The 24,780-nt window shown below is 39.5% G+C and overlaps 2 protein-coding genes across 6 annotated transcripts in view; one reads left to right on the top strand and one right to left on the bottom strand.

Moving 5' to 3' along the window:
• Positions 1–8,244, bottom strand: part of SPEF2 (sperm flagellar 2) — a 65,233-nt gene extending 56,989 nt beyond the window's left edge. The window contains 2 exon segments of the mRNA XM_074932681.1: positions 7,255–7,357; positions 8,148–8,244. Coding sequence (XP_074788782.1) covers positions 7,255–7,357; positions 8,148–8,205 — 161 coding nt within the window. The 5' untranslated portion in view covers positions 8,206–8,244.
• Positions 8,245–9,034: 790 nt separating this feature from the next.
• PRLR (prolactin receptor) overlaps positions 9,035–24,780 on the top strand; it is a 149,333-nt gene continuing 133,587 nt past the window's right edge. For 3 of the 5 annotated variants that reach the window (XM_074931819.1, XM_074931823.1, XM_074931824.1), the window contains exons 1-4: positions 9,035–9,149; positions 10,540–10,620; positions 12,123–12,168; positions 15,542–15,588. The gene's annotated coding sequence lies outside the window, so the exon portion shown is untranslated. The remainder of the gene's footprint in view (positions 9,150–10,539; positions 10,621–12,122; positions 12,169–15,541; positions 15,589–24,780) is intronic. The other 2 variants (XM_074931820.1, XM_074931821.1) reach the window with 2 other exon arrangements.

Genomic DNA, 24,780 nt, shown 5'->3' with positions numbered 1-24,780 from the left:
GTTAAAACCTTCGTGGGAACAAAAGCACAAACGCCAATATGGTGGTTGCTGTTTGTTCTATTAACTGCACAATTGCTTTATATACGCCTTTCTGTACATTACAAGACCTTTAGTTCCCTGTTCTTCCCGTACATCGCAAGATCTTCCAAGTGCCTCTCCCTACATCTTTCTTGCACTGGGGAGTCCTGAACTGGATGCAGCACTCCAGATGTGGTCTCACCAGTGCCATCTCTTTTTAATGTGATCAGGACACTGTTGGTCGCCTTTGCTGCAAGGGCACATTGCTGGCTCATGATCAACTGCTTCTCCACCAGGGCCTCCAGGCCCTTCTCTGCAAAGCTGCTTTCAAGACAGTTGGCCCTCAGCTGGTACTGAAGGCACAGGGTTGTCCTCACCAGAAGCGTTTCCCTTTGCTGAACTTCATGACATTTCTGCAGCCCTTTTCTCCAGCCCATCAAGGTGCCTCTGAAGGGCAGCACAGACATCTGGTGTATCAACCTCTCCTTCCAGTTTTGTATCCTCTGGAAACTTGCTGAGGGTGCGCTCTGTCTCATCATGCAGGTCATTAATGAAGATGTTAAACAGTATTGGTCTCAGAATGAGCCTTTGGGCTACACCACTAATCACTGACTGTCACCTATACTTCACACAGCTGATCACAAACCCCTGAGCCTGGCAGTTCAGCCAGTGTTCAGTCCACCTCGCTCTCCAGTTACCTAGTCCATACTTCATCAGTTTGTCTATGAGAATGTTAAGGAAGACAGTGTCAGAAGTCTTAATGGCACAGGAGCAGGTGGTACTCAGGTGCTGTAAGAGATGCCAGTGCCAGAGAAGACCACCCTGGCTGAAAAGGGAAATTTGGCTGCAACTCAGGGAGAAAAGGAGAGTTTACAGCCTTTGGAAGAAGGGGCTAGCCACTCACAATGAATACAAAGAGGCTGTGAGGCTATGCAGGGCAGAAATCAGGAGGTCTAAAGCTCAGCTAGAAATTAATCTGGCTTCAGCAGTCTAAGATAACAAGAAATGTTTCTATAAGTATGTGAGCAGCAAAAGAAAGTCCAGGGAGAGCCTCCATCCCCTGCTACATGCAGGAGGAAACATGGTAACAAGTGATGAGGAAAAGGCTGAGGTGCTTAATGCCTTCTCTGCCTCAGTCTTTAATAACATGACTAGTTGTACTGAGGGAATCCAGCCTCATCAGCCAGAAGTCAGACTAGGAGAACGACCCCCCTGCAATCCAGAAGGAGACATTCAGTGACCTGCTGCATCACACAGACACACACAAGTCCATGGGACCGGATGGGACACACCCAAGGGTGCTGAAGGAGCTGGCTGGGTGCTCGCCAAGCCGCTTTCCATCCTTTACCAGCAGTCCTGGCTTACTGGGGAGGTCCCGACAGATTGGAAATGGGCCAATGTGGCGCCCATCTATAAGAAGGGTGGGAAGGGTGATCTGGGAAATTACAGGCCTGTCAGCTTGACTTTGGTGCCCAAGAAACCGATGGAGCAGCTCATCCTGAGTACCATCACGCAACATGTGTGGCACAACCAGATGCTCAGGCCCAGTCAGCATGGGTTCATGAAAGGCAGGTCCTGCCTGACAAACCTCATCTCCTTCTATGACAGAGCGACCTGCTTGTTGGATGAGGGAAAGGCTGTGGATGTTGTCTACCTTGACTTTAGTAAGGCATTTGACACCGTTTCCCACAGCATTCTCCTGGAGAAACTGGCTGCTCACAGCTTGGATGGGGACAGGCTTTGCTGGGTAAAAAACTGTCTGGATGCCGGGCCCAAAGGGTTGTGGTGAATGGAGTTAAATCCAGTTGGCAGCCAATCACGAGTGGTGTCCCCCAGGGCTCGGTGTTGGGGCCGCTCCTGTTTAACATCTTTATTGATGATCTAGACGAGGGGATCGAGTGCACCCTCAGTCAGTTTGCAGATGACTCCAAGTTGGGTGGGAGCGTTGATCAGCTCGAGGGTAGGGAGGCTCTGCAGAGAGACCTGGACAGGCTGGAGCCATGGGCTGAGGCCAACTGGAGGAGTTTCAATAAGGCCAAATGCCGGGGGCTGCCCTTGGGCCACAACAACCCCCAGCAGCGCTACAGGCCTGGGGAGGAGTGGCTGGAGAGCTGCCAGTCAGAGAGGGACCTGGGGTGTTGATTGACAGCTGGCTGAACAGGAGCCAGCAGTGTGCCCAGGTGGCCAAGAAGGCCAATGGTGTCCTGGCTTATGTCAGCAATAGCGTGGCCAGCAGGGACAGGGAAGTGACAGGGGAGACTTCATCGCCCTCTACAGCTCTCTGAAAGGAAGTTGCAGAGAGCTGGGGATGACTCTCTTTAACCAAGTAACAAGCAATAGGACAAGAGGGAATGGCCTCAAGTTGCACCAGGGAAGGTTTAGACTAGATATTAGGAAGCATTTCTTTCCAGAAGGGGTTGTTAGGTGTTGGAATGGGCTGCCCAGGGACGTGGTGGAGTCCCCATCCCTGGAGGGGTTTAAGAGTCAGGCTGACATAGCGCTGAGGGATCTGGTGTAGTTGGAAACTGTCAGTGTGAGGTTAATGGTTGGACTGGATGATTTTCAAGGCCTTTTCCAACCTAGATGACTCTATGAAAAGTCAATGTAAACAGCATGCACTGATCTTCTCTCAGCCACTGAGCCCATCACCTCACTGTAGAAGGGTGTCATGTAGTCGGGCATGATTTCCCCTTCATAAATCCATGCTGACAACTCCAAATCATCTTCTTGTCCTTAATAGACTTGGAAATGGTTTCCATGCTTATTTGTTCCGTTGGTTCCCAGCGACTGAGGTGAGGCTGACTGGCCTGTACATCCCCAGTTTCCCCTTCTTGCTTTTCTTGACAACAGGAGTGGCAGTTGCATTCTTCTAGTCCTAGGAATCTCCTCCAATCACCAAGATCTTTCAAAGATTATTGAGAGTGACATAGCAATGACACCACCCAGGTCCCTCAGCATGTGTGTGTATATGCCATCAGGTCCCATGGACCTGTGTACTGTCAGTTTACATAAATGTTCCTTAAGCTGATCCTCCTCCACCAAGGGTAAATTTTTCCTGCTGCAGACTTTCCTGCTAGTCTCAGGGGCTTGGCATTTCTGAGTGCAAGTTTTACCAGTAGACTAAGACAGAGAAGGGATTAATACATCATCCTTTTGCATGGCAGGCTGAGGAGTATTCGAGAGTCTGAGATAAAGATTCATCAATGGAGCTGTACTCTGCCATCTAGGTTGCGTGGCCACTATTAAGGGGTCTGCTTTGTCCAGGAGGAAGGCAGCATCAGAAGGGAGAAGGAGGGGTGGAAGAAGGTTACAGCATGGAGTTGTAAGCAAAACCTCTCCTTACTGTCTAAGATACCCTTACACAACAGGTAGAATGCCCTGGGTGTGGTGGACAACGCCATATAATGAGATAGAGGAGGAACTTGCACAAGCAGTCTTGCCAAGGTCAGATATGCCAAGCCCTCACAACAAAACCTACATTAAGACCAGTGCCAAGAAGAAACAACAGTGAGTTACGGTCACTGGGGATTCCCTCCTGTGCAGCCCCTGTTTACAGACCAGACTCTATTTTCAAGGAAGTTTGCTGCCTCCCTGGAGCCCAAATTAGGAATGTCAACACAAGACTCAAGAGCTTAGTACAACCTTCAGACTACTACCCATTCCTGCTCTTCCACATGAGTACAAATGATGTCACAACAAAAGTCTGAAGTCAATCAAGAGATTTCAGAGCCCTGGAAAGAATGCTAAAAATTTTGGGAGCACACATAGTGTTTTCCTCAATGTAAGCACTGATGGGGTTTTTTGACTGGGTCCTGTGCCCTCATCAGCAGCAGGCTCATGTTTTCTCTACCCTTCCTTTTGCTGTGGAGATACCAGCAAAAACCCTTCTCATTGCCCTCCATGTCCCTCACCATTTTTGACTGGTGATGGGCATTGGCTTTCCTAAAGCCATCCCTACATATTCAAGACTGTCTCTGTGCTCTTCCTGGATCATCTGACCCTGTTTCCACATCTTGTATTCTTCCTTTTTGTGTTTCCATTTTGTCAGCAGCACCTTATTCTTCCATTTGTATTTCCTGCTGCCTTTGTTCAGTTTTAGTCACACTGAGAGGGATTATTCTTGAAGCAGACGATCCTTGCAAGAAAAAAAAAAAAAAAAAAAAACTTAAAAAAAAAAAATCAGCTGCCTTGGACCTCTCTTCTCTCCAGGACCATTTTACATAAGATCCTTCCAAGCAGATCCCTGAACAAGACAAAGTCTGGTTTCCTGACACCTAAGGTTCTGATGCTGCTTATTTAGCTTGTTCACTTCTCTCAAGATCACAAACCCCACCATCTCTCACAGTCATTGCAGTCAACGCTGCACCCGACCTCCCTTGTGAGTACATATGAGGCTTAGTAGAACATCTCCCCTCTTCAGCTCCCCAATCACATCTCTCAGGAAGCTATTGTCAATGCACTCCAGTAACCTCCTGGTTGCTTGTGCCTGGCGGTGTTTCTCTTCCAGTGGATACCAACTTGGTTAAAGTTTCCTATTCAACCAAGGTTTGTAAAAATGAGAATTCTTCCAGTTGTCTCAAGAAAACCTTATGTACTTCTTCCTAATCAAATGATCTGTGGCAAACAGCCAGCACAGCATCACCCAGTTTGGCCTTTCCTCTAATCCTAACATATAAAACCTTAACTGGCCATTATCCATCCCAAGGTAGAGGTCCACGCATTTTCTCTGCTCTCTCACATAAAGAGAAACTCCTTCTCCTCACCCTCCCAGCTTGTCCATCTGTCACATGTACATAAATAATGAACTGTTCATAAAGATGATGTCTCAAATAACTCGAGTGAAATGCCCTGTGGGGGATAAGCGGAGAGAGCACTGTGGAGGTGGGGCAGTGGGCCACTTTTCTCCCTCTCCCTCCTGTTGTTGCCTAGAGACAGAACTTGGCTAACTGTGCAGGTACAAGCCAGAGAAAACAACAACCTTCTGGAACAACTCACTGCACATGTGTAAGAAAAATTATTATACAAAGACAACACAACACCTCATGTATGTCCTTGTTGACCCACAGACCAAGCTTGCTACTCTATGACAACACAGGATCCAAGCCTGGTGATTCCCCTTTTCTTATCTCCTCTCTTTTTCATCTTTCTGCTCTCGCTCTCTCTCTTTCTCACATATATTCATGTGTATAACTTTTGTATGAATTGACCATTGACCGGTTGTTAGGAAAATAGTCACATCACCCAACTGCCTTTATTTGTTCAAGTTATCAGCTAATTGTTGCCATATTGTCTCCATTCACTCACTGAAGTTGTCATTTAACATAAATTACCAACTAAATTGTTCCTCTGAGTCACTGTGGTGACTCAGCCCGCCCTGCTGCTCTGCCAAGCAGAGACCAGCTCTTCCACCAGTACTCAGGCTCTTGGGGAATTTAAAACACTCACCCCCCCTCATAACCCATTGCATGAGATAAGACACCATCCTAAAGAGCCTATGTCCAGCCATGGCAGTACCCCAGTTGTGTGAGCTATCCCACTGCCTGTGATTCCAGTGATACCGTAGTCCTTAAACTGCACACAGGGCTCTAGCTCCTTCTGTTTGTTCCCCATGCTGCATGCATTGATGTAGAGACAAGACACTTCAGAGAGGCAGCCAGTTGTGTTGATTTACCAGAAAAACTGTGAACACTTCTCCCATAATGGTGCTTTCTCAGCACTTCCTTAACTGCGTACATACATTTGGGGTGGGCAGACATCTGCACTGTTTTGCCCCTCTTATTCACATCACCCTTCTCCTCTTGCTTGCCAGTCTAGGTCACCACTTCCTCCCCTGTTTGAGAGTAATCATCTCGTTTCCCCTTCATTCCTAGTTTAAAGCTATTCTCACCAGGTTTGCCAGACTGTTGGCAAAAATGCTTTTGCCCAACTTGGTTGGGTGGGTTCCATCTCTTCCTAGCAGTTCTCCATCTTCAAAGAGGATCCCACGACTGCAAAAAAAAAAATCCCCGCTTGACAGCCGCTGCACAATCACTTGCTGACATGTAGAATCTATCCACTCCTCATCAAGCCCTTCCACCTCACCAGCAGAAATGAGGGAAAAAAACACCTGGGCCCCATGCCTTTGACTTTTGCCTCTAGAGCCACTCTTCATATGCTCCATGTCCCTCTGGCAGTATCCTTGGTGCCCACATAGAAGAGCAACGGGGGTAACAATGCAAGGGCTGGATGAACCTCCACAGTCCTGGACCCAGCCCCCAGCAAGCAGCAAACCTCCCTGCCTAGCATACAAGGTCAGCAGGTGGGCACTTCCATCTCCTGCAGGAGAAAGTCTCCTACTACTACCACTCACCTTTAATCCTGGTGCTATTGTAGGGTTCGGGCTTCTTCAGCTCAGATGCTTTGTTGCACAGAGCCATCAGCCTCTCATCTGCTACCAAGGCAATGAACCTGTTCTGCAGCTGCAGATCACCAAGTGAAGCAAGAACCTTCCTTCTCTTGCCAGAAGTCACCAGCTGCCAGTCACCTCCTTTTCCCAACCCAAGAAGCACAGATTCTCATTGCCTCCATCTCAGCACAGCTGCACATTCAGGTTCCTGTATCTGCAGTATCTCAGAGAAGATCCAGTCTATCTCCTTTTCATCATCTGTGATGTGAACCATCTACTGAGCTCCTTCTGCAGCCACTTGACTTGGCGAAACAGATCTTACATGAGCACACACCTCTGCAGACAAACCCACCAGCTCCCCCTGCCCAAGGCTAAGATTTTTCAACTTCTTGTTCACTGTGGATATTATACCACATAAGTTTACTTGTTAGCTTATAAATTCTTATGTAATCTTCCTTCAGGGCTTTACTCAGAGCCTCGCAATAGATCTCTACCATTTTCATTTTAGTGAAGGTGTAATGGTCACCACCGCACTACACCTCTGGATTCCTGGCTCTAAACAGCTCATGGGGTCAGTGTCAGTATCTCCAATTGTAGAGACATCCTTGAAGGCCTGTTGAACTTTTGGTCTCACCTGTTGCTATGATAGTTACAATCAAAATTCTTGCAGTAGTATGATCAGTCTCTATGGAAATACGAAGCTAATCCATAGTAGCTTTTGACTTACTGGTAAATGTATCAAATCTTAATAAGTTCTACATGTCTTTCTCATTCTGGATTAGCAAATCATAACCAAAAAATAAATATCCTGTCTGATTTCTGTAAGAGCTGTGTTATCCATAGGTACTAACCTGCTCTGTGAAAACTGATGAAAGTCATCCTGAAGACCATATTTGTGTAGAAGTTCTCCTAGGAGGTAGCCAGTAGAAAATTCTTCTGAAAATGATCCTGGGACTGGTTTTATTGTTGGGTTTTTTTTAAAAAAAAATAAAAATTAAAAGAATTCATATATTAATCTTAATACAACTTGTTATTATTTTTGTAACAAAACCAAGCCCAAACTTTATTAAATAATTCAAAGGAATTTTAGAAGATTAATCTAGCAGTAACTAGTTTTCAAGTCACAAATAAATCTACTTTCAGTGTAGGTATTTTGCAACGTAAGCTTTAAGTAGTCATTTAATTCCCATTTTTGTTGTTAAAAAGTGAACACTTTCATAATTGTCCTTGAGATCGCGGCAGTATCTATAAATGATAATTACTAAATTTTCTGTAAAAAATGAAAAAAAACCCATCAGATCTAATGTGCTTCTCTCCCACGGAAAGTTGCTTTCTCTTTGCAGAACAAATGCTTTTCCAAAGCCAGCACAACACCTGCCATTCAAAACAAAGCACTGCTTTGCAAACATATTAAAATGTATTTATCCTCTGGAGCCCTTATTAGCAGATGAAGCCTGAGATCCTCATACCTCCTGAGAGTGCTTGCGCCTTGAGGCAAACTAGCTTCAGCTCGAAAATCACCGCCTTGCACATGAACATTAAAAATGTACCTGAGGAGGTATGTGGACGCGAGGAAGCGGGAGGGTTCGTCAGTCGGTCAGTCAGCGGGAGTGGGCCCCGGGGGACCCCTAGATCCGCCGGCGGCAGGAAGGCCCGGCCCTGCGGCAGACCCCGCGCTGACAGGCAAGACTGCCGCTCTCCGAGCTCCCGCCCCCCCCCCCAGCGCCGCGGGGACCCCGCTCACCCACGCTCCGGGAGAGCTTCACCTCCTCGTTCAGCCACTCGCACAAAATCTCCGACATGACCGGCGAGAGGCCGCGGTCCTCACGGCCGCCCGCCACCGCGTCCCGTTGCCACGACGATCGGGGCCGGCGCATGCGCGGTGGAGGAGGGTGGGACGCGCATGCGCCGCGGGCGGGGCGGGGTCGCGGGTGTGGCCGGGGCGGGGGAGACGGAGTGGAAGGTGAGCGCGCCGCGAGGAGGAGCGCGTGCCCGCCTCCGCGGGCGCTGGCGGAGGGGCGCGCGCCGGGGCGCCGCCCGCCCCCCCCCCCCCCCGCCCCGCCCGCCCCCCAGCCGCCGCCCCCCGCCCCGCCGGCGGGGCCGCTCGGCGTGGAGCGGGCGGGCGCGGGGCTGCCCGCGGGCTGCGGAGGGGGCGGCCGAGCCCAGGGGCGTTGCGGGGCGGCAGGATCCTTCTAGCGGCGGGCGGGCGGTAGCCCCCGTCGCTCGGCGCTCTCTGGGAGGACCGCCGGCCTCGGCGGGCCGTGTGGGGGCTGCCTTGGCCGCCGTGCCCCCTGCCTGCCCCGGCCGCCGGCTCCGGGCTGCGTGGCCGCGCGTCGAGCTGCTTGTTCCATGGGTGTTTAAATCACGACTTCCCCGTCCCACCCCGGCGGGACGCGGCTCTTTGCTGAGCTTGTTCTTGTGCTAGCACAGATGGTGTAGAGCAGAGGACTCTTGGGCTGAAAAACAATCTGTCAGGAAAAAGAAAAAAGAGGAAAAAAATAATCCAGCGTAATTTTCCCAAATCTGTTCACATAACGGCGCAAATTACCGTGCAGTAATGTGCACAATATTGCACATTGGCAATTGGCACTGTGTAGAAGGGGGAGGGAGAGCAAAAGCTGCTGAAAAAAGCGCTGCCAATTTAAATGTGTGCTACACATTTGCAAGGATGTTTTTCAACAGTAATGTTTGTGTAAGAAGACTCAAAGCATTTGTGTGCCAATACAGCTGCTCCTGTGGCCCTGCGGTAAGACAGTTTGGGGATCCAAGCTTGGTTTGACATCAGCCTCACTCGTAGTAGATTTTGTTCTTCTTTTGTTTGTATTAGGTCATCTTCATTTTAGAATCACACTGAAATAAGTTTTTGTTCTTCTTTTGTTTGTATTAGGTCATCTTCATTTTAGAATCACACTGAAATAATCGTGTGTAGTTTCAGTGCCCCCATTTTGAAGAGTGTGTTAAAAAATGGGGATGATAGAGAACTACATCTAGAAAACACAGTGTATACCATGGGTATTTAACTTGGCCAGTTTCTTCTGGAAAAGATCTCTAGTTGATTTAATTAAGTTTTCAAGTGCCTTTCAGTGCAATACGGAATCCTAAAGGATTACTAGATCTAGAAGAGACAGGAACAAGAGGATCTAGTGGTTAATGACAGGCAGACAACAAACTAACCATAATTTTCAAAAGTTAACAATGATTAACAGTTGACATAGACAAATTGGAATGTTATGGATTCAGTTCCTCTAGAAGTCTTCAGAGTAAATTGCTGTGCTTTTACAGAGGGTGTGCTTTAAATCAAAATAAATTACTGAGTTTTGTAGGCGTAACTGTGTAACTGGCCACTTATTTGTATCTCGAGAAGGTCTTTGTAGAATTAGTGGCATATGAATGAATCAAGTAACAGGAGACTTCAAGAGAGGGGAAGTACTTGAAGTACTTTCAGGGCATGTGTTTAATATCTATATCCTTTTATTTTTGTGTATATGTTATAAAAATAGCCACACTTCAGGGGAAGAAAAAAACCTTGATTTTAGTGGGGTTTTTTCTTATGACAATGTTTGCAATGGGAGCATCTACCATCAGAGTGTGTCTCTGGTATGTCAGAGTGCAAAGCACAGATCTATTTTAGCTTCATCGTGGAATTTTTTCCTCAGCTCCAGAAACCAATGTAAATGTATTTATGTTTATATATAGTTAAATGTTGCTGTAAGTAGTCATTAACAGAACTTTATGTTGATTTTAAAAATGCAAACCAGAACTGATTTATATCATGTTTAGAACTTTTTTCCACATCAGCTCTGAAAAGCTGGTACTTCCTGTTTCTTGAGATTTTTTAATGAAAGGTATTCCTTCAAGTTCATTATCATATTCAATGGATTTCTAAACCTCTAATTTTGTTAAAAAATAACATCAGTTGTTCTATGTGCTGAGATGGATGTAATCAAATCTTACTCAGATAAACTGGAATTGTGAGGAAGGTGTGGAATTTTATATTTAAATTCAGTAGTGTTTTGCTGTTTCATCTAAATCTGTATTTGCTCTTAATAAATTAATGTGTCTTTCTTACAGAATTCTGAGTAGTGATGGAATAATGTAGTAATCAATTTTTACTTAATTTTTCCCCTGAATTTAAGAACTTGGAAAGATGTCTGTGTTCTGCACTGTGAAAGCTGAGTCCAGAGAGTGTTCAAAAGAAAATACTTGCAGACAACAAGGTAACTGTTTCCCTAATTCTACCCTTGCTGAAAACACCAATATTTTTAAACAATAAGGTTATTTACTCTGTGTTCTGTTAATTTCTTGCTTCTCTACTAGGAATGCCAATGGAATGTCCTGGAAATTCCAAACTGATTTTCCACAGGACACAGTACTTTGAGTAATGCAGCTTTTAGACACTAATATTGGGCTGTGGAATGCATCTGAATTTTTCACCTGAAACTGTTTGTTTTAAACTTCATGAGTCTTCCTGTGGACTTGCTTTGAAAGAGGAGAAAATTGTCTATAGGTAGTATTTATAATGGTCAAAGGAATAGAAGCAGTCTGTTGAGCACAGAAATTGAAGTGCCAGGGATTATCTATTACATTTCATTCCTTTTGCCCCCCCAAAAGAAACTGCATGTACAAAGAACAAAAAAAGGGCTTATGGCATAATCAAGCCTACAGCTTTTGTGGATGTTAGTTTTGAATAAAGTGAATGTAATAGTGGTATGCATAAAGAATAACAGGGCAAAATCCAGTTCTTAATGTTGTTATCAGTAACTTAAACTTTTAGCACAAAAGGACAATCAAATACTTTTAAATGTTCAATATACTAAACTGAAGGGGGAGTTAATTAGGATGAATGATTTCATCTTAATACAGTCAAGATTAAAAAAAGCCAGATGGAGAGGTACTGGAATTCTTAAATTGCATTTAGATTGAAGCCATGCAGATGGGAGTAGCACTAAATTGATACAGTGTAGTTAAAAGAATGTGTGGGTTCAGGAGTTTCCTTTTTTTTACCCCAGAATTTGGTTTTGCATCATTAAGATTGTTTCTAAACATATTTAAGTATGATCTTTTTGTAATTTTATGTTCTTTATTGTTTGCTTGCCTTGTCTCTTTCCTGGGAAGTTACAAAGAAGCTAAATAGCCTCCACTTCTTATAGGGCTTCTTTCCCACTTTTCTATCTCTAGTTTGAGCAGTTATTTTGTAGTAATTTTTTAATGCACAGAAAGGCTGTGTGCTTGGTGTGGACAATTGAAAGTTCTCTCCAGTTAATTGTTTAAAAGAAAAAAAAAAAGGCAGCCAAGTAATAAGTAAAGTTCAGATGGTTCATTTTTGTTATGCACTGTTGACTTCAGCCTCTGGCATAGTATTTCTGTGAGATACAAATCAAGCTGATAAAACCAGACTTTTCCAGACAGTTACAAAATGTGAGTTCATCATTTTATGGGTGCGTTACTTTATATACAATGGCCTGATATATTTTGAACAGTATTTGGAATACTGATAAAGCCTTATCAGTTAATATTTTATCTTTAAGTTCAATAAATGCTCATTAACTGTGCACCATTCATCTTATATTCTTTCACTGTAGCTTTTTGCTAGCACTATTAGAGAATGTGTATAATGCAACTGGAATCCTTTTGGCTGTTACTGAAATGCAACTGCTTTTTCTTTTAGAAATAGGACAGCTATTGTGCACTAAAAATTCTGTTCAATTATGTTTTTAAGGTATAAAATGAAGAATAGTGTGTCTGTTCTGGAGTGGAAAGGGAATGTAAGTAAGCATAATGTAACTAAGTGATGGAATTTGGCTAGCATCCTTGCAACTAATGCCAGCACTTAAAAGCCTTGGATACTTCTTGTTCTCATTATGCTGAATGAGAACATGGGTCAAGCATACCGTACATTGGAAATGTTCTTGATAGAACATCAGGCTTTCACAGTTGTTCTTTAATCCACAGTTGGTAGCTAATTAGGGTAAAACTGATGATGTAAATAGTTAAAAAAAATTAAAGTTATGTTGATGTAGCTAGACAAAGAAGAGAACATGAGCTAACATTCCCAGTGGCTCCTTTTAACAATAAATTAATGATAAATCATGACATGATTATGCTAGTATACAGAAATTAATTTTTTAAGGAGAAGATATGTGTAGACTTTCTTTTCTAACATAATGATTTATATTTCAAGTTGCGCATTTCTCTCATCTTGCCAGAATAAATTTGTTCTCAGACTGATACCAATAGATGTTTTGTTTTCTTCTTGGATGTATGTGTTGCTGATAATGATAGGGATACTGTTGTGCTTGTGCTTAATGGCTACTGAAATACAATTGTGTTTAACTATATCTTTGTCTTATTAATTTTTTTAACTACATGCAATCTGACTAGAAGATTTAAATGGGAATAAACTGTCTACCTTAAAATAAGTGTAATTCTGTAAAAAAGTTTTTAATATACAATAACTGAACACAGGCACTATTGAAAGATGCAAAAAACCCACATCCAGCTGTTCATGCTTTAAGTTGTGGCACAAATAAGCATTTTAAAGAAATGACAGAAATTTTAACTGTTGGGAATTCGTATGGAGCAATGACTCCTTAATGACTGATCGATCACTTCAAATCATGTAACAATGTAAAATTCTATATGTTCAAACCAGTACTAAGACTCTAAAATAGTATGCTACACTGCATCTTATTTTCTTCAGCTGTCCTACCACTTACTTCTATTTTCAGCTCTTTTTGCTCTATTGATTCTTATTCTCTCCTGCAGTCAGAATTATTCTTACCCATATATTTCCATTTATTTCCTTCTTAATTTTCCTCAAGTCTTCACAGCTGATGATGTGTCTTTCTTCTACTGCCCTAATCCTTCCTCCCTACTAAGGCCCATGTGCTCATTTTGTTTTCAAAGTACTGAAATTTTTACTGTAACAACTCTGATCATTCTCTTTTCTCCTTATTCTCCAGAGTGATGGTAGAAACTGTTAGAATTGCTTTTGAGATTTAATGGCAAGAATTTTGGGGCCATTTGAGTCATTTGAGTCATGTGGAGAGTGGTAGGCCAAAAAACCCTCCAACTATTCCCTTTTGTGGAAGTACTTTGAAAGTCATTTGTCATATAGATGTTTGGCGCATGCCTCTCTAAACAACTTAGTGTTTTTTCAAATTACAGTTTTTAAATTCTTTTCAGAGAGGCATGGTAGTTGTACTGCTTTATCCCAGAGAAATGTTTTATGAATGAAATTTAAAATTAAAACCAAGCAAAATCATGATTGGACTGTCAGATATACACAAAACCAACTGGTCATTATGCAGCTTAAAAAAAACCCCTAAGACTAGAGTAAAGCACGTTCCGCCCTTTCTCTTGTTTTACCTCTCATCATACTGTTACTTCTCTTTTACCATACCAAATACAGATGCTCAGGCTGCACTATTCAAAACAGCTGTTTGAACTGCAGTTATAAGAGTGGGTAGTTACTGATATTAAATGTTTTCTTATATGAGTACGAGTAAGTCACTGGTGGATTTCTTCTTTTTTGAAATCATATTTAGTAGAGAATTTGAAGTTTTAGAATAACCTTGAACAGAATTCTTGCTGCTCATTAGCTATTTAAGACATTATTTTATTTCTATTTTAAAAATGAAAATTGTCACATGTTCTGTATCAAGAATTCTGCATGGTAGATAATAAAATATGTAAAGGAAGTTGACTTGTTCTATCTTTCAGTCAGTTTATCTTTGGATGGCAACAGAAAATTCTTTCACTAAAGCTCATTTCTACTGGAGACACACAACCCATATATTCTGCATAGATCAGAAGCAACAGAGTAGTCCTTATCCTCCATTTAGAGAAAGGTTCAAAGATTTATGCATATATTTTTGCTTCCTATGAGGGCATAGGTTTTTTTCATCATGTTTGGAATAAGAAAAGGCCCAAGCCTATAGAAGGCAAGTGCAGCATACTGTTTATTAAATTATTTTAAATCAAATAAATTCTGTCCTTTGGTTTTGTTTTTTTTGTTGTGTGTGTTTGGGGGGGGGGTTTACAGATTAATGCATGATATTACTTGAATGGGCCAGGTGAAGCACAGAACAATAGTTTTAATTTTGAAACAAGGAATAAGTGTACATGTCAGACTTCACTGCTTATACAGTATCAATTAGTTTCATTTATATGCATAGGCCATCCAAAAAAAATTTAGTAAGTTACTGCCTAGTATGGTACGTGGAACCCAAGACTCATACCATTCTGTTCCTGGAATTATGCAATTCCTTCCTGTGATTAGGTGCCTCGGGAACCTCTGTTCAACAATCTCTTTTAAGGACTGTTTTTAACAGTTTCTGTTCCATGGTGAGAGAGAAACCAGATATGGAAAGCCCAGGATTGGCAAACATAACCAGGAAGTAAATAAATGAACTTGCAACATTGTCATTGCTTTCTGAAAGACCCATAAAAACAAAGTCTGACAGTGCAGCAATTAAATTCATATGAATTTTTGTTCAATTGTTTCAAGATTTGATTATCTTATCATTTGTGTCTAAAGCTAAGGAATTAAGTTTGCTTTGCTTTGATATGTTAAGACAGAAAAACATTTATTAGTGGTCTTTGTGGTCGCAACCATCCCACAGCAACTCAGAAAATTAAAGGACATTTTGGGAAATTAAACTCTATTCCATCTGCCTCATTACACCCAGCTTTACAGAAACCTGTAAGATTCATAAGAAAATTATGTATAGATTGTGTGTGAGTGTGCAATCATGTGTGTATATGCTTTCAAATATTGTTTTAAAACATCCAGTGATTTTGAAAGCTCTTTTTCAAGCACAAAGTTCAGTGTTTCAGACCACTAATAAACAAAAAACTAATGATTGCTTTCTTACTGCTGCAATGCAATTTCTTTCCCATAGTCACTTATTTTAATGAAAACAAAATAATTACCTTTTTCTGAATTCTAAATGTAATTCTTTGATTTAGTAATATTTTCTTCCTTCATGACATATTTTTGCAATTTGAATAATTGTATAAATACAGCTTTTTCAAACATTTTGTAGATCTGTTCCAAACATTCTTGTTCTGTTCTGTTCCATTCTGTTCCATTACATTTGTCTTTTGAATTTATCATCCATCAACTTGTTTATGCAGAGAAGAGAATGAGTATAGGAGATTTGACTGACTTTCTGTGAACTAGAGTAAGTAACATTGTTTTCTTATGGTAGTTTTTGATATTTAGATAATAGTCCCCATCAGTTCTGTGTTTGTGAGCTACTATTTACAACCTTTTTGTAAGATTAAAAGTAGATATTTCCATTCTGTGTGTAATGTGTCAGCATATAGATCAGCAGCTGCTACAGAGGTATAGTTTTTCAGTAACTAATCTTTTGTTGAGCTTTGTAATTTATTATACTTTATGACTGTGTTACACAACAGAAACTTTTAAATGTTGTTCATTTTTTCCCTTCATCTTTGAGCTGAATATGATGATCCATTTTTATTTTATAGCTTGTGCATTGTTTATGATGAAGATATCCTCACTAGTGAAGTTGTTAGCTGTTGATCATTCATTTTCAGGGAGGATCCCTTACAGTGTTCAGAGTATGCAGGTGTGGTTCAGCCATGGTTTATGAGACCAGTCTGTAATGTGGAAATTTAACAAGTAGAAAAAAATGTATGTTTTGCATGGCAATAGACTACAAGAAATTAAGGACAAATAATGGAAACATAAATGGTGTAATTACTAAATAATGGAGATTCAAAATCTGTATAAAGAGTTTGTAATTACAATTTGCCTTAGCAAGAGCTATTTGGTGGTGTGATTGTCACTTAAATGAAAGAACACTTTGGAATTGGGGCTTTGTATCTAATTGTGTCTTCAGTCATGTGGTAGAAAAGTAAGAGACAATGATAAAGCTTAACAGAAATTCTTAGAGAATTCTGTAAATCTGTTGAGTTCACTTCCCTGTTCACTATATAACTGCCTGGGTTAAATGGGGAGGCAGTTCAGGTGTATTGGCCATAGCTTTTAATCATGCCATTTAGAAATTTATGCTGACTTGTAATGATGATCCATCTTTGACTTTCAGAAATTAATCCTATCTCAAGGCATTGCTGCTTACCAGTTACCCTGATAAGAAACTTATCGTTACCTTCTTTATCACAATGTTATGCTGAACTTGTCTTACTGGCGTCATGTGACAGAATTGTCTCTCTACTAGTTTCATGTAGTTGTGAAAGACCTGTCTCGGTTTCTAAGGTCGTATTCCAAACTGAAACATAAAAAGGGGGAATTGGGACAGGGCAAATTTCTAAATTACTGACTTTCCTCTTTTGCATGCACTGTCCTTGTATATATAAAGAACTTCTTAAAAGAACTGTAGATATTATGCCACAATATTCCTGTTGCTAACATTATTTAGCCCAATATTCTAAGTATTCAGGTGTAGTATGTACTTCATATATGTTCTGTTTAGATTCTTAACACTGTAATTGTAATTCTCTGGAATAGTGCTGGGGGAAAATATAGTAATTGTTAAAACCCCATTGTGTGAAAGGGCAAAATTCCTAAAAATAAAAGTAATTTAAAAACCACTGTACTTCTGTGAGAAGCTCTGTTTCAGACCCTAGCTGAATCTTCTTAATACATCTCCAAGCTCTGGTTTGTTCTTTACTTCCTCCTTCTTACTCAACTGATATTACTATAATTTTTATTGACAGCTGTTTGTGCGAGTTTGAGAGTACTCAAGAAGGACACAGTCTTTAATTTTATCAACATTTGTTTTCTCCTGTGCAAGACCAGCTCACTGTCCTTTACACTTCTTTCTACTACTCCTCTTCTTTCTATGTTGTCAAATTTTGTTACTGAAAAGGGAATTTTTTCTGCTTTACTCAGTTCAGATTCCATTTCCTTTTGTATTTATTACATATTTTAGAAATACTAGAAGGCCTAAAATTATTCTACATTTTAAGCAGTCTGTAAAACTTATTCTTTTTCCACAAAGTTTTCATATTATGAGTTTTACATCAGGTCTTGGCAATGTAAGTAAAACTCCTAATCTATATAGGACACTTCCACAAAAGAAAGAATGTGTGAGTTTAAGGGAATAATTTTACCGTAGTGTTAGGAAGTCTAGCAAGTCCTGTCATCAGCATTTCAACAATCTGCTGATTTACAGCAACTAGAAGAAAATAATAACTTTACATTAAAAAAATGTGTAAGATTTAACTTTGTGCTCAAAGAAGTTAAGCTTAAGGCCCTAAAATGTCATTATCGTAGGTGATCTTGTGAAATATTGTCATTATTGAACAAGATATAATTTAAACTTAAAAAGGCATGTATATTACAGTAAATAAGTTGACCACATTCTTTTCTAACATACAGTTTTGTTAAGATAAACAGAAATATGCTATCAAATGGCTTACTGAACCTGGACTTATTGCTACGTTCTCATACACTGCTGATGTGTAATAAATTTCATTACAGAGTATGAAACGTATGCATGCTGAAATATGCTGGAAATATTTCAACACTTTCAATCCAGCAAGTGTGTAAAGCAGTAAGATAAAATCATTAATAATTGGGTTCTGGATAGACATTACACAACCCTTATTGAAGCAATTCTTTAAAGCAATTTTTTCTGGATAGGACATGCTTTACAAAATAAAAATGCCACTTTCCCAAAGAAAACAAACAATGACTAGTAAACCTGAATGTGCAGAAAATTAGAGGAAGAGGTTCTGGTTAATATTTTTGAGGTTTTTTTAAGAAAAAAATCACCATTTTGGCTACAATCTTAAGTGTGAAGCTGTAGAACAAACCAATCATAATAATAAAATAGATGAAGCACAGGACTTTTAATTCAGAGTCCATTCATAAGCAATAAGAAAAAAAAAGTGTTTTGAGAGAGAAAAGAGAATTAGAGAAAGTAGGAGCTGTTTGCTTAGATGGAAAATGTGATATCCTTGCTCAATCCTTAAAATACTGGTAATCTAAAAATCTAAGAAAGGACTTGATGAGTAATTTGTGGTGGAAAGATGACTAAGTTTACCTTTTATATACAGCAGCCACACGGACTTAGAGGATTAACTTGGCTATGTTTTTCATGCCCCAGTAAGACCTCTGTTTATACTGTTGTAGCTCCTGGACAGAACAGGTATATAGTAATTTATTTTTGATCTACAATGCAATGTACTTAAAGGACTTAGGATTTTCTTTTCCTTTAATACTTTGGATAGAGTACTCTACCACTGATTTTTTTTATTTTAAGATTTACTTTCAATCAAGTTGTAAGCTTGGAATTCTTTTTCTTATATATGTGAACAGTTTTGTTTCTGTTCTTACACAATTTAGTATTTTTTATTCAGAATTTCAAATTTGGTATAGTAATAAATACGATTTTTTTTCTAAACTGGGGACTTGTTATTTAATCCACTATATGGTAGGTCTGGTTTATGCTTATTTTTTAAAGAAAATAAATCAAATTCTGGGACAAAAACTACTAGTCCTTGCAATGGAATGCCAGCTGCTAAATCATTAGGAACCAGTCTGACTTCACATTGTATCAGTATACTGGATCTCATTTGTGACAGGTGTGGTCCCTTGATGGCTTGTATAGGCAGACTATATGTTTAGTTGGAGGAGAAAATTCTACATTGTAATTTATAGTTATTGCTAGTAATTACTGTTTATTGCATTGCCATGACTCAGAAATCCATTTATGATAGAATTTAAACACAAGAGAGGATGATGCCTTATAACATGTTGAGCTGAAGATTAAAAGCATTTTTCTAGTTTGAGGGGTTTTTTTCTTTCCTTCTTAGTTTAGCATTCGACTTTAAATATGTTTTATTTGTAGCAGCTCATAAGTTAATATCACTTGAGACTATTTCTCAGCGTTCTATCCATAACTGGATACTGAGCTACCCACTTACTTTATTGTCCCTATGAAAATATGATGTGGTCTATCATTTAACTGAGGGGCAAACTCTGGAAATCACCACAACTTAAGCTAGCAGGTGTAAACCATATTTGTTGCTACCTGAACTTTGCTGCTTTGCTGTTCTTGCCCAATAACCTTTTCTTTAGTCTTAACTTTAATATGTTTGTTAGAGTTTCATCATTCTTTGTCCTTTCTGCTAGATACAGTAAATGCCAAGATTTCTTAATTCAGGCATGTCTTCTGAACACTTAATATTAAATTGGCTTACAGCATTGAAAGTTGATCTGGTGTTACAGTCGTTTAAAGCAATATTCTTTAATTCTATGTTAGACTGTACGATGTTTTCTTAAAAGAAATTAAACTTTAAGAGAAATCAGTCTAGTGCTCTCCTGTTCTGCCCCTTCTTGTGTATTACCTATTTCTCACTTGGATAGAAACTAAATACTTAGATTAGTAGATCACATATATCTTTTTTTTCTTATATTTCAGACTAAAATTTAATTACTATATCTTTTTATATGTATGTAAACATATATCTCATGTATACACATACATAGTATTACCCCTTCTCTATGAAGCTATCTCTATAAATCTCTAAAGTTGTGAGAAAATATTCATCATTACTATCTTACTTCATGGCTTTTGCTTAGTGCATAAGAAAGACATACTTTAAAAAACATATTTGAAAAAATGAAAATGGGATTGACATGATGCAACTTGCAATTACTTTTCTTGGCCCTGTGAGAAGATCTTTATCTTCACTTTAACCGTAGTCATTGTCAAAAGAGGAAAGAATGATAATACTGGAGATGGAAAACTCATTTGGAACTGGCATAAAGGTCTGTTTGTTTATTCTCCAACTTTTTAAATAAAATTGTATTGATATTAGGAAAGAAATAGTATACTCTACTGTCTTTTAAATAATTTAAGTTAGTAAGTTGGTATGATAAATGACTTGGTACTGAGTAATTTAACTGTGTATGAGGAACAGTAACCTGCTCTAAGAGATGGTGTGAACATTGTAATAATTGATGCTGTTGGTTTTTTTCTGAAGAGAGGTACATGATTTTGAAATCAAGGGAAATCTTGCTGCAGACACAGTCATAAAAAATGAGCCTTTTCTAAATTCTTAAGTAATAGTATACCTGTAAGACTATCGAGTTACCCTCCTGTGAGCCTGAAAGGCAGAATTAGTACCCCTTACACACTAAGCAAAGTGACTGTTTCCTGCCCACCATGCCCACCCTCTCTCAGTCATTGGAAGTAGTATTTCCTGTTTGACATCCAAAGCCATGCAGCCCCAGAACGGAAAGATAAATAATTGGATACAGAATCCAGTTCCAGTACAAGGCGTTTATATTGACTCCCCTCATTCCTTCTCTAGCCAAGCAAAGTAGATGGTGTTTTGTTACTCTGTGGTCAGGTCTAAATGGCTTTGAGTGCTGTTTTGTTTATAGAGCACTTGGTGTCCTGTGATGTGAGTTAAATTGAAAATTCTGGTCGGGATTAAGACTGGCTTTTTCATAACTGATAACAGAGAATCAATAGCCAGGTGTGGGTGTGTGAGTAAGGTATAGACTGGTAAGAGGAGTTTTGTTGCTGCTGCACTTCAAACTTCACCATATGTGATGAGTCAGAATTTGTTCTTGGAATCAGCTGAGATTCAGTGACCTGAAAAAGTTAACTTTGTAATTATGGAGTCAAAAACAAACCTGAAAATAGGAAAGCATCATGATGACGATCACAGTACCTGAAGTATTTGATCTGGATTTTAGAGAGATGTGTCAAAATATGGGTACACTATGTCTTGAGCAGCTGCCTCTGGAGACTTACAAAGCATTATGGAGTATATCATCTAGATGATGAAATGAATGTACCAAGAAAGAGTTATTTTATAAACAATGAAATTCTGAATAGGTGTGTGTAAAACAATTATTTTGGTTTATATGGTTCATATTCTATGTAACAGTTTACTTTATATAACCATAGCTTTATTCCTAAATTCAACTCCTCTCTTTTGCCTTCTTTAAGTCTACTTGGAGTAACAACAGAATGAAAAAGGGAACATAGAGCAGTTGTGTAATTTAATCCTCTCTGGCGATTTTAGTACAAATTATTGATATGCTAATCATATCAGTAGTGATCTGTAGATAGTCAGCTGCCTTTCAGATATTAATTGGGCTAAAGCTTTGTGGCAGTTAAACTTATATGAATCAGTTCTAATATTAAATTCTTATGTGCATTTTATGATAGATTTGACTATGAATCAAACAGATGCACCTTTTCCATCAGCTTTGTTAGTCTCCCATTTGAAAGGAAAGTATTTTTCAACCTAGCATTTCTTGACTGTATTTTATATCTTTCCTCATCCTGGCCTAATTTTTCCAGAGCTCTTCATTGATATGCAGTTTTTCATCTAACTATAATACATTAATGACATTACTCGTTTCATTACTTTTTGCAGTAACACATTTGGTTTTCATGTGTTGTCTCAAGATGGTAGAAACTAACTGTAACATCTTAAACAACAGATATAGTTTGCAATCAGCATTCTTTAAAATGTAACAAATGAGTTAAATGAAGTTGACTACATTTGAAAATTAAAATCCTCTAATCAGTTGCTGATAGATACAATCTGGACAATATTTTGCAAGAGTTTTTATTGAGAATATTCAACATCAGCTTTTGAGAGCTTATGAAATTGACTATAAATATGGACCCAACCATAGGGAGCTAAAAAGGAAGCTCAAGTGACATAACAAGATCTTCATGGAAATTTACATTGACATCCTCTTCTTCCATGGAGAAGTTATTGAGGACTGAACTGAAAGGCAGCAGAATTGCTTAGACTTTTATCATTGTTTGGCCACAAAGTCAGGTAAGTTGTTCATCTACCAAATTAGTGAATGTGGTTTTTTGGAAGCCGATATCATAAATATTGAAAGCACAATTACTATGAAGTGTGGTTAGGTGGATACGCTTCTAATCCCTGTATCATTTTCCCAGAGGACTGGTGATACTGATGTATGGTTCAGAGAAAAGAAGCTATTTTAGCTGTGCCAGCAACTGAATCTTGATATGCAGCAAAGGTTTTCTACACCAGGCAGAGTAATCGGAAGTTTTGCACATGTAATAACAAAATCTTTGATTATTTGTTGTTCATTGAATTCTGGGTTGCTTTGAGCTTGTACTGCCTTTAAGACAGGAATGAGAAAGACTGTGCATCTTTGTCTCTGCAGATAGTATGATTTGCATTCATAATTATGTCACAAGAGGTAAACCAAATAGTGAGAGTTTGTGGGTGAATTGCACAGATCAGTCATCATTACACTTCCAAGTGTATGATTGTGATAGAAATTTGACTGTTAGCCATCAGAATGACATGGCTTAGCTGATGTGATTAATCTTGAAGCAGACTGAGTCAAAATTTTCTTTTCCAGAGGAATAGAAGCTCTATTTTTCTGAGAGAGTGGCCACACTGGTAGAGATTGGAAGAATGGAGAAACTAGAGTTTGCTAGACAGATTGAAAGGATGTAAACAGAAACTGAGGTGGGAGCACAGAGGAAAAGGGGTAACAGATAGATTTATATTGGTTGTGGAGATTAAAATAGAACAGTCTAGGCAAAGAGATCATGAAAATGATGTATTTCCTTATTATGCCTATTGTGATTAACTTATAGGAGTAATAAGACTTTCTTTTTCCTAAATATGCTTAAAATTTAACTTATTCCTTATGTTGTGAATGCTGTAATGTCTTAATACATTGTATGCTTTCTCATTGTGTGTCTTGCCTTTAGATCCACCCAACTTCTTATAAATGACATGGTTACTAACCAGTTATAAATATTTTTATCCGTCTGCTTAGGAAGGGGTGATCTTCTCTATGCAGTAACATTCAGAAGACTGAAGTAAGAAGGAAATGTATTGTTGGAAGATACATTAGCTTCAGTCTTTCAGATCTTATGGCTAGTGTTTTTTGTCTTTGGATTTTTTTTTTAATCTTTCATATGTGTTTATATTTTTCATTAGGTATTTTATATCATTTAAGATCACTGAACTATGACTGTAGTCTGTTAATTTGACATTTCTGAAAGGCTGAAAAGGAAGTACCAGAAACTATGAACCTAGAAGGCAATAATAAACAGGAAAACAGAAATATACAAAAACCTAATTAGAAAGTTGTTCTTAGTTGGTTAATACATGGAAGTGAATAACCACTGAGTTGCATCAGCTGTCACTGCATGTTGAAAAGCTGAATGGTAAAGTAGTGTGTAGTAAATACACGGGTTTACCGCGGTCTAAGAATTCTGCAAAATGAGCAGGATATAATCTAAAATAGTTCTTTAAATTATTTTCCATTCTTAGTGATGTACCCTATTTCTCATTGCAACTAATGTGAAAACTTTTGACCAGCAAACACATATTCAATGATTATTGAATATTTATCAGGCTACCACCTATTTTTGTTTAACATTTCTAGAATTAAAAAAATAAAATTAAAAAATATACTTTTGTTGTTGTTGTTCTTTCTTTCTCTCAATCTTAATCATTTTGGCACACTTTGTCCTCAAATTTGTTTTGACTAATAATTCTTTGAGTATATTCAGGTAATAATATAATGCCTAGTAAAGAGAGTTGTTTGGCGCATATAATGCTATATTCCTGGGCTTTCCAAACATTGGATACTGCTTAACTAATAATGTCAAGATAACCTATTTGTTTTTTTAAGTTAACAGCACTGAAATTGCTATAAATTTCATGGCACGGAATTTCATTGAATTATTTAATACTGAAAAAGAAAAAATACACAAGATGTTTAATACTGTTGAAACTTTCTTATTTCTTAACAGGAAATTGTAATAGATTTGCTGCACTGTGTTGAAAGGTGTTCATTGTATTAAGAATATTTCATAGAATCATAGAATGGTTTGGATTGGAAGGGACCTTAAAGCTCACCTAGTCCCACCCCCCCTGCCATGGGCAGGGACACCTTCCACCAGCCCAGGTTGCTCCAAGCCCCGTCCAGCCTGGCCTTGAACACTGCCAGGGAGGGGGCAGCCACAGCTTCTCTGGGAAACCTGTGCCAGTGTCTCACCACCCTCACAGTGAAGAATTTCATCCTTATATCTAAGCTAAATTTATCTAATCTAAATTTACCCTCTGTCAGTTTAAAATTGTTACCCCTTGTCCTCTATCTACACTCCCTGATGAGGAGTCCCTCCCGATCTTTCCTGTAGCCCCTTTAAGTACTAGAAGGCCGCTATAAGGTCTCCCCAGAGCCTTCTCTTCTCCAGGCTGAACAACCCCAACTCTCTCAGCCTGTTCTCACAGGGGAGGTGCTCCAGCCCCCTGGTCATCTTTGTGACCTCCTCTGCACCTGCTCAAGCAGGTCCATGTCTTTCTTATGCTGGGGGCCCCAGAGCTGGACACAGCACTGCAGGTGGGGT

This window comes from Athene noctua, chromosome Z, assembly GCF_965140245.1.
Source record: "Athene noctua chromosome Z, bAthNoc1.hap1.1, whole genome shotgun sequence".
Lineage (NCBI taxonomy): Eukaryota > Metazoa > Chordata > Aves > Strigiformes > Strigidae > Athene > Athene noctua.
The sequence above is the reverse complement of the archived record's forward strand: the minus strand, read 5'-3'. Positions and strand labels throughout refer to the sequence as shown.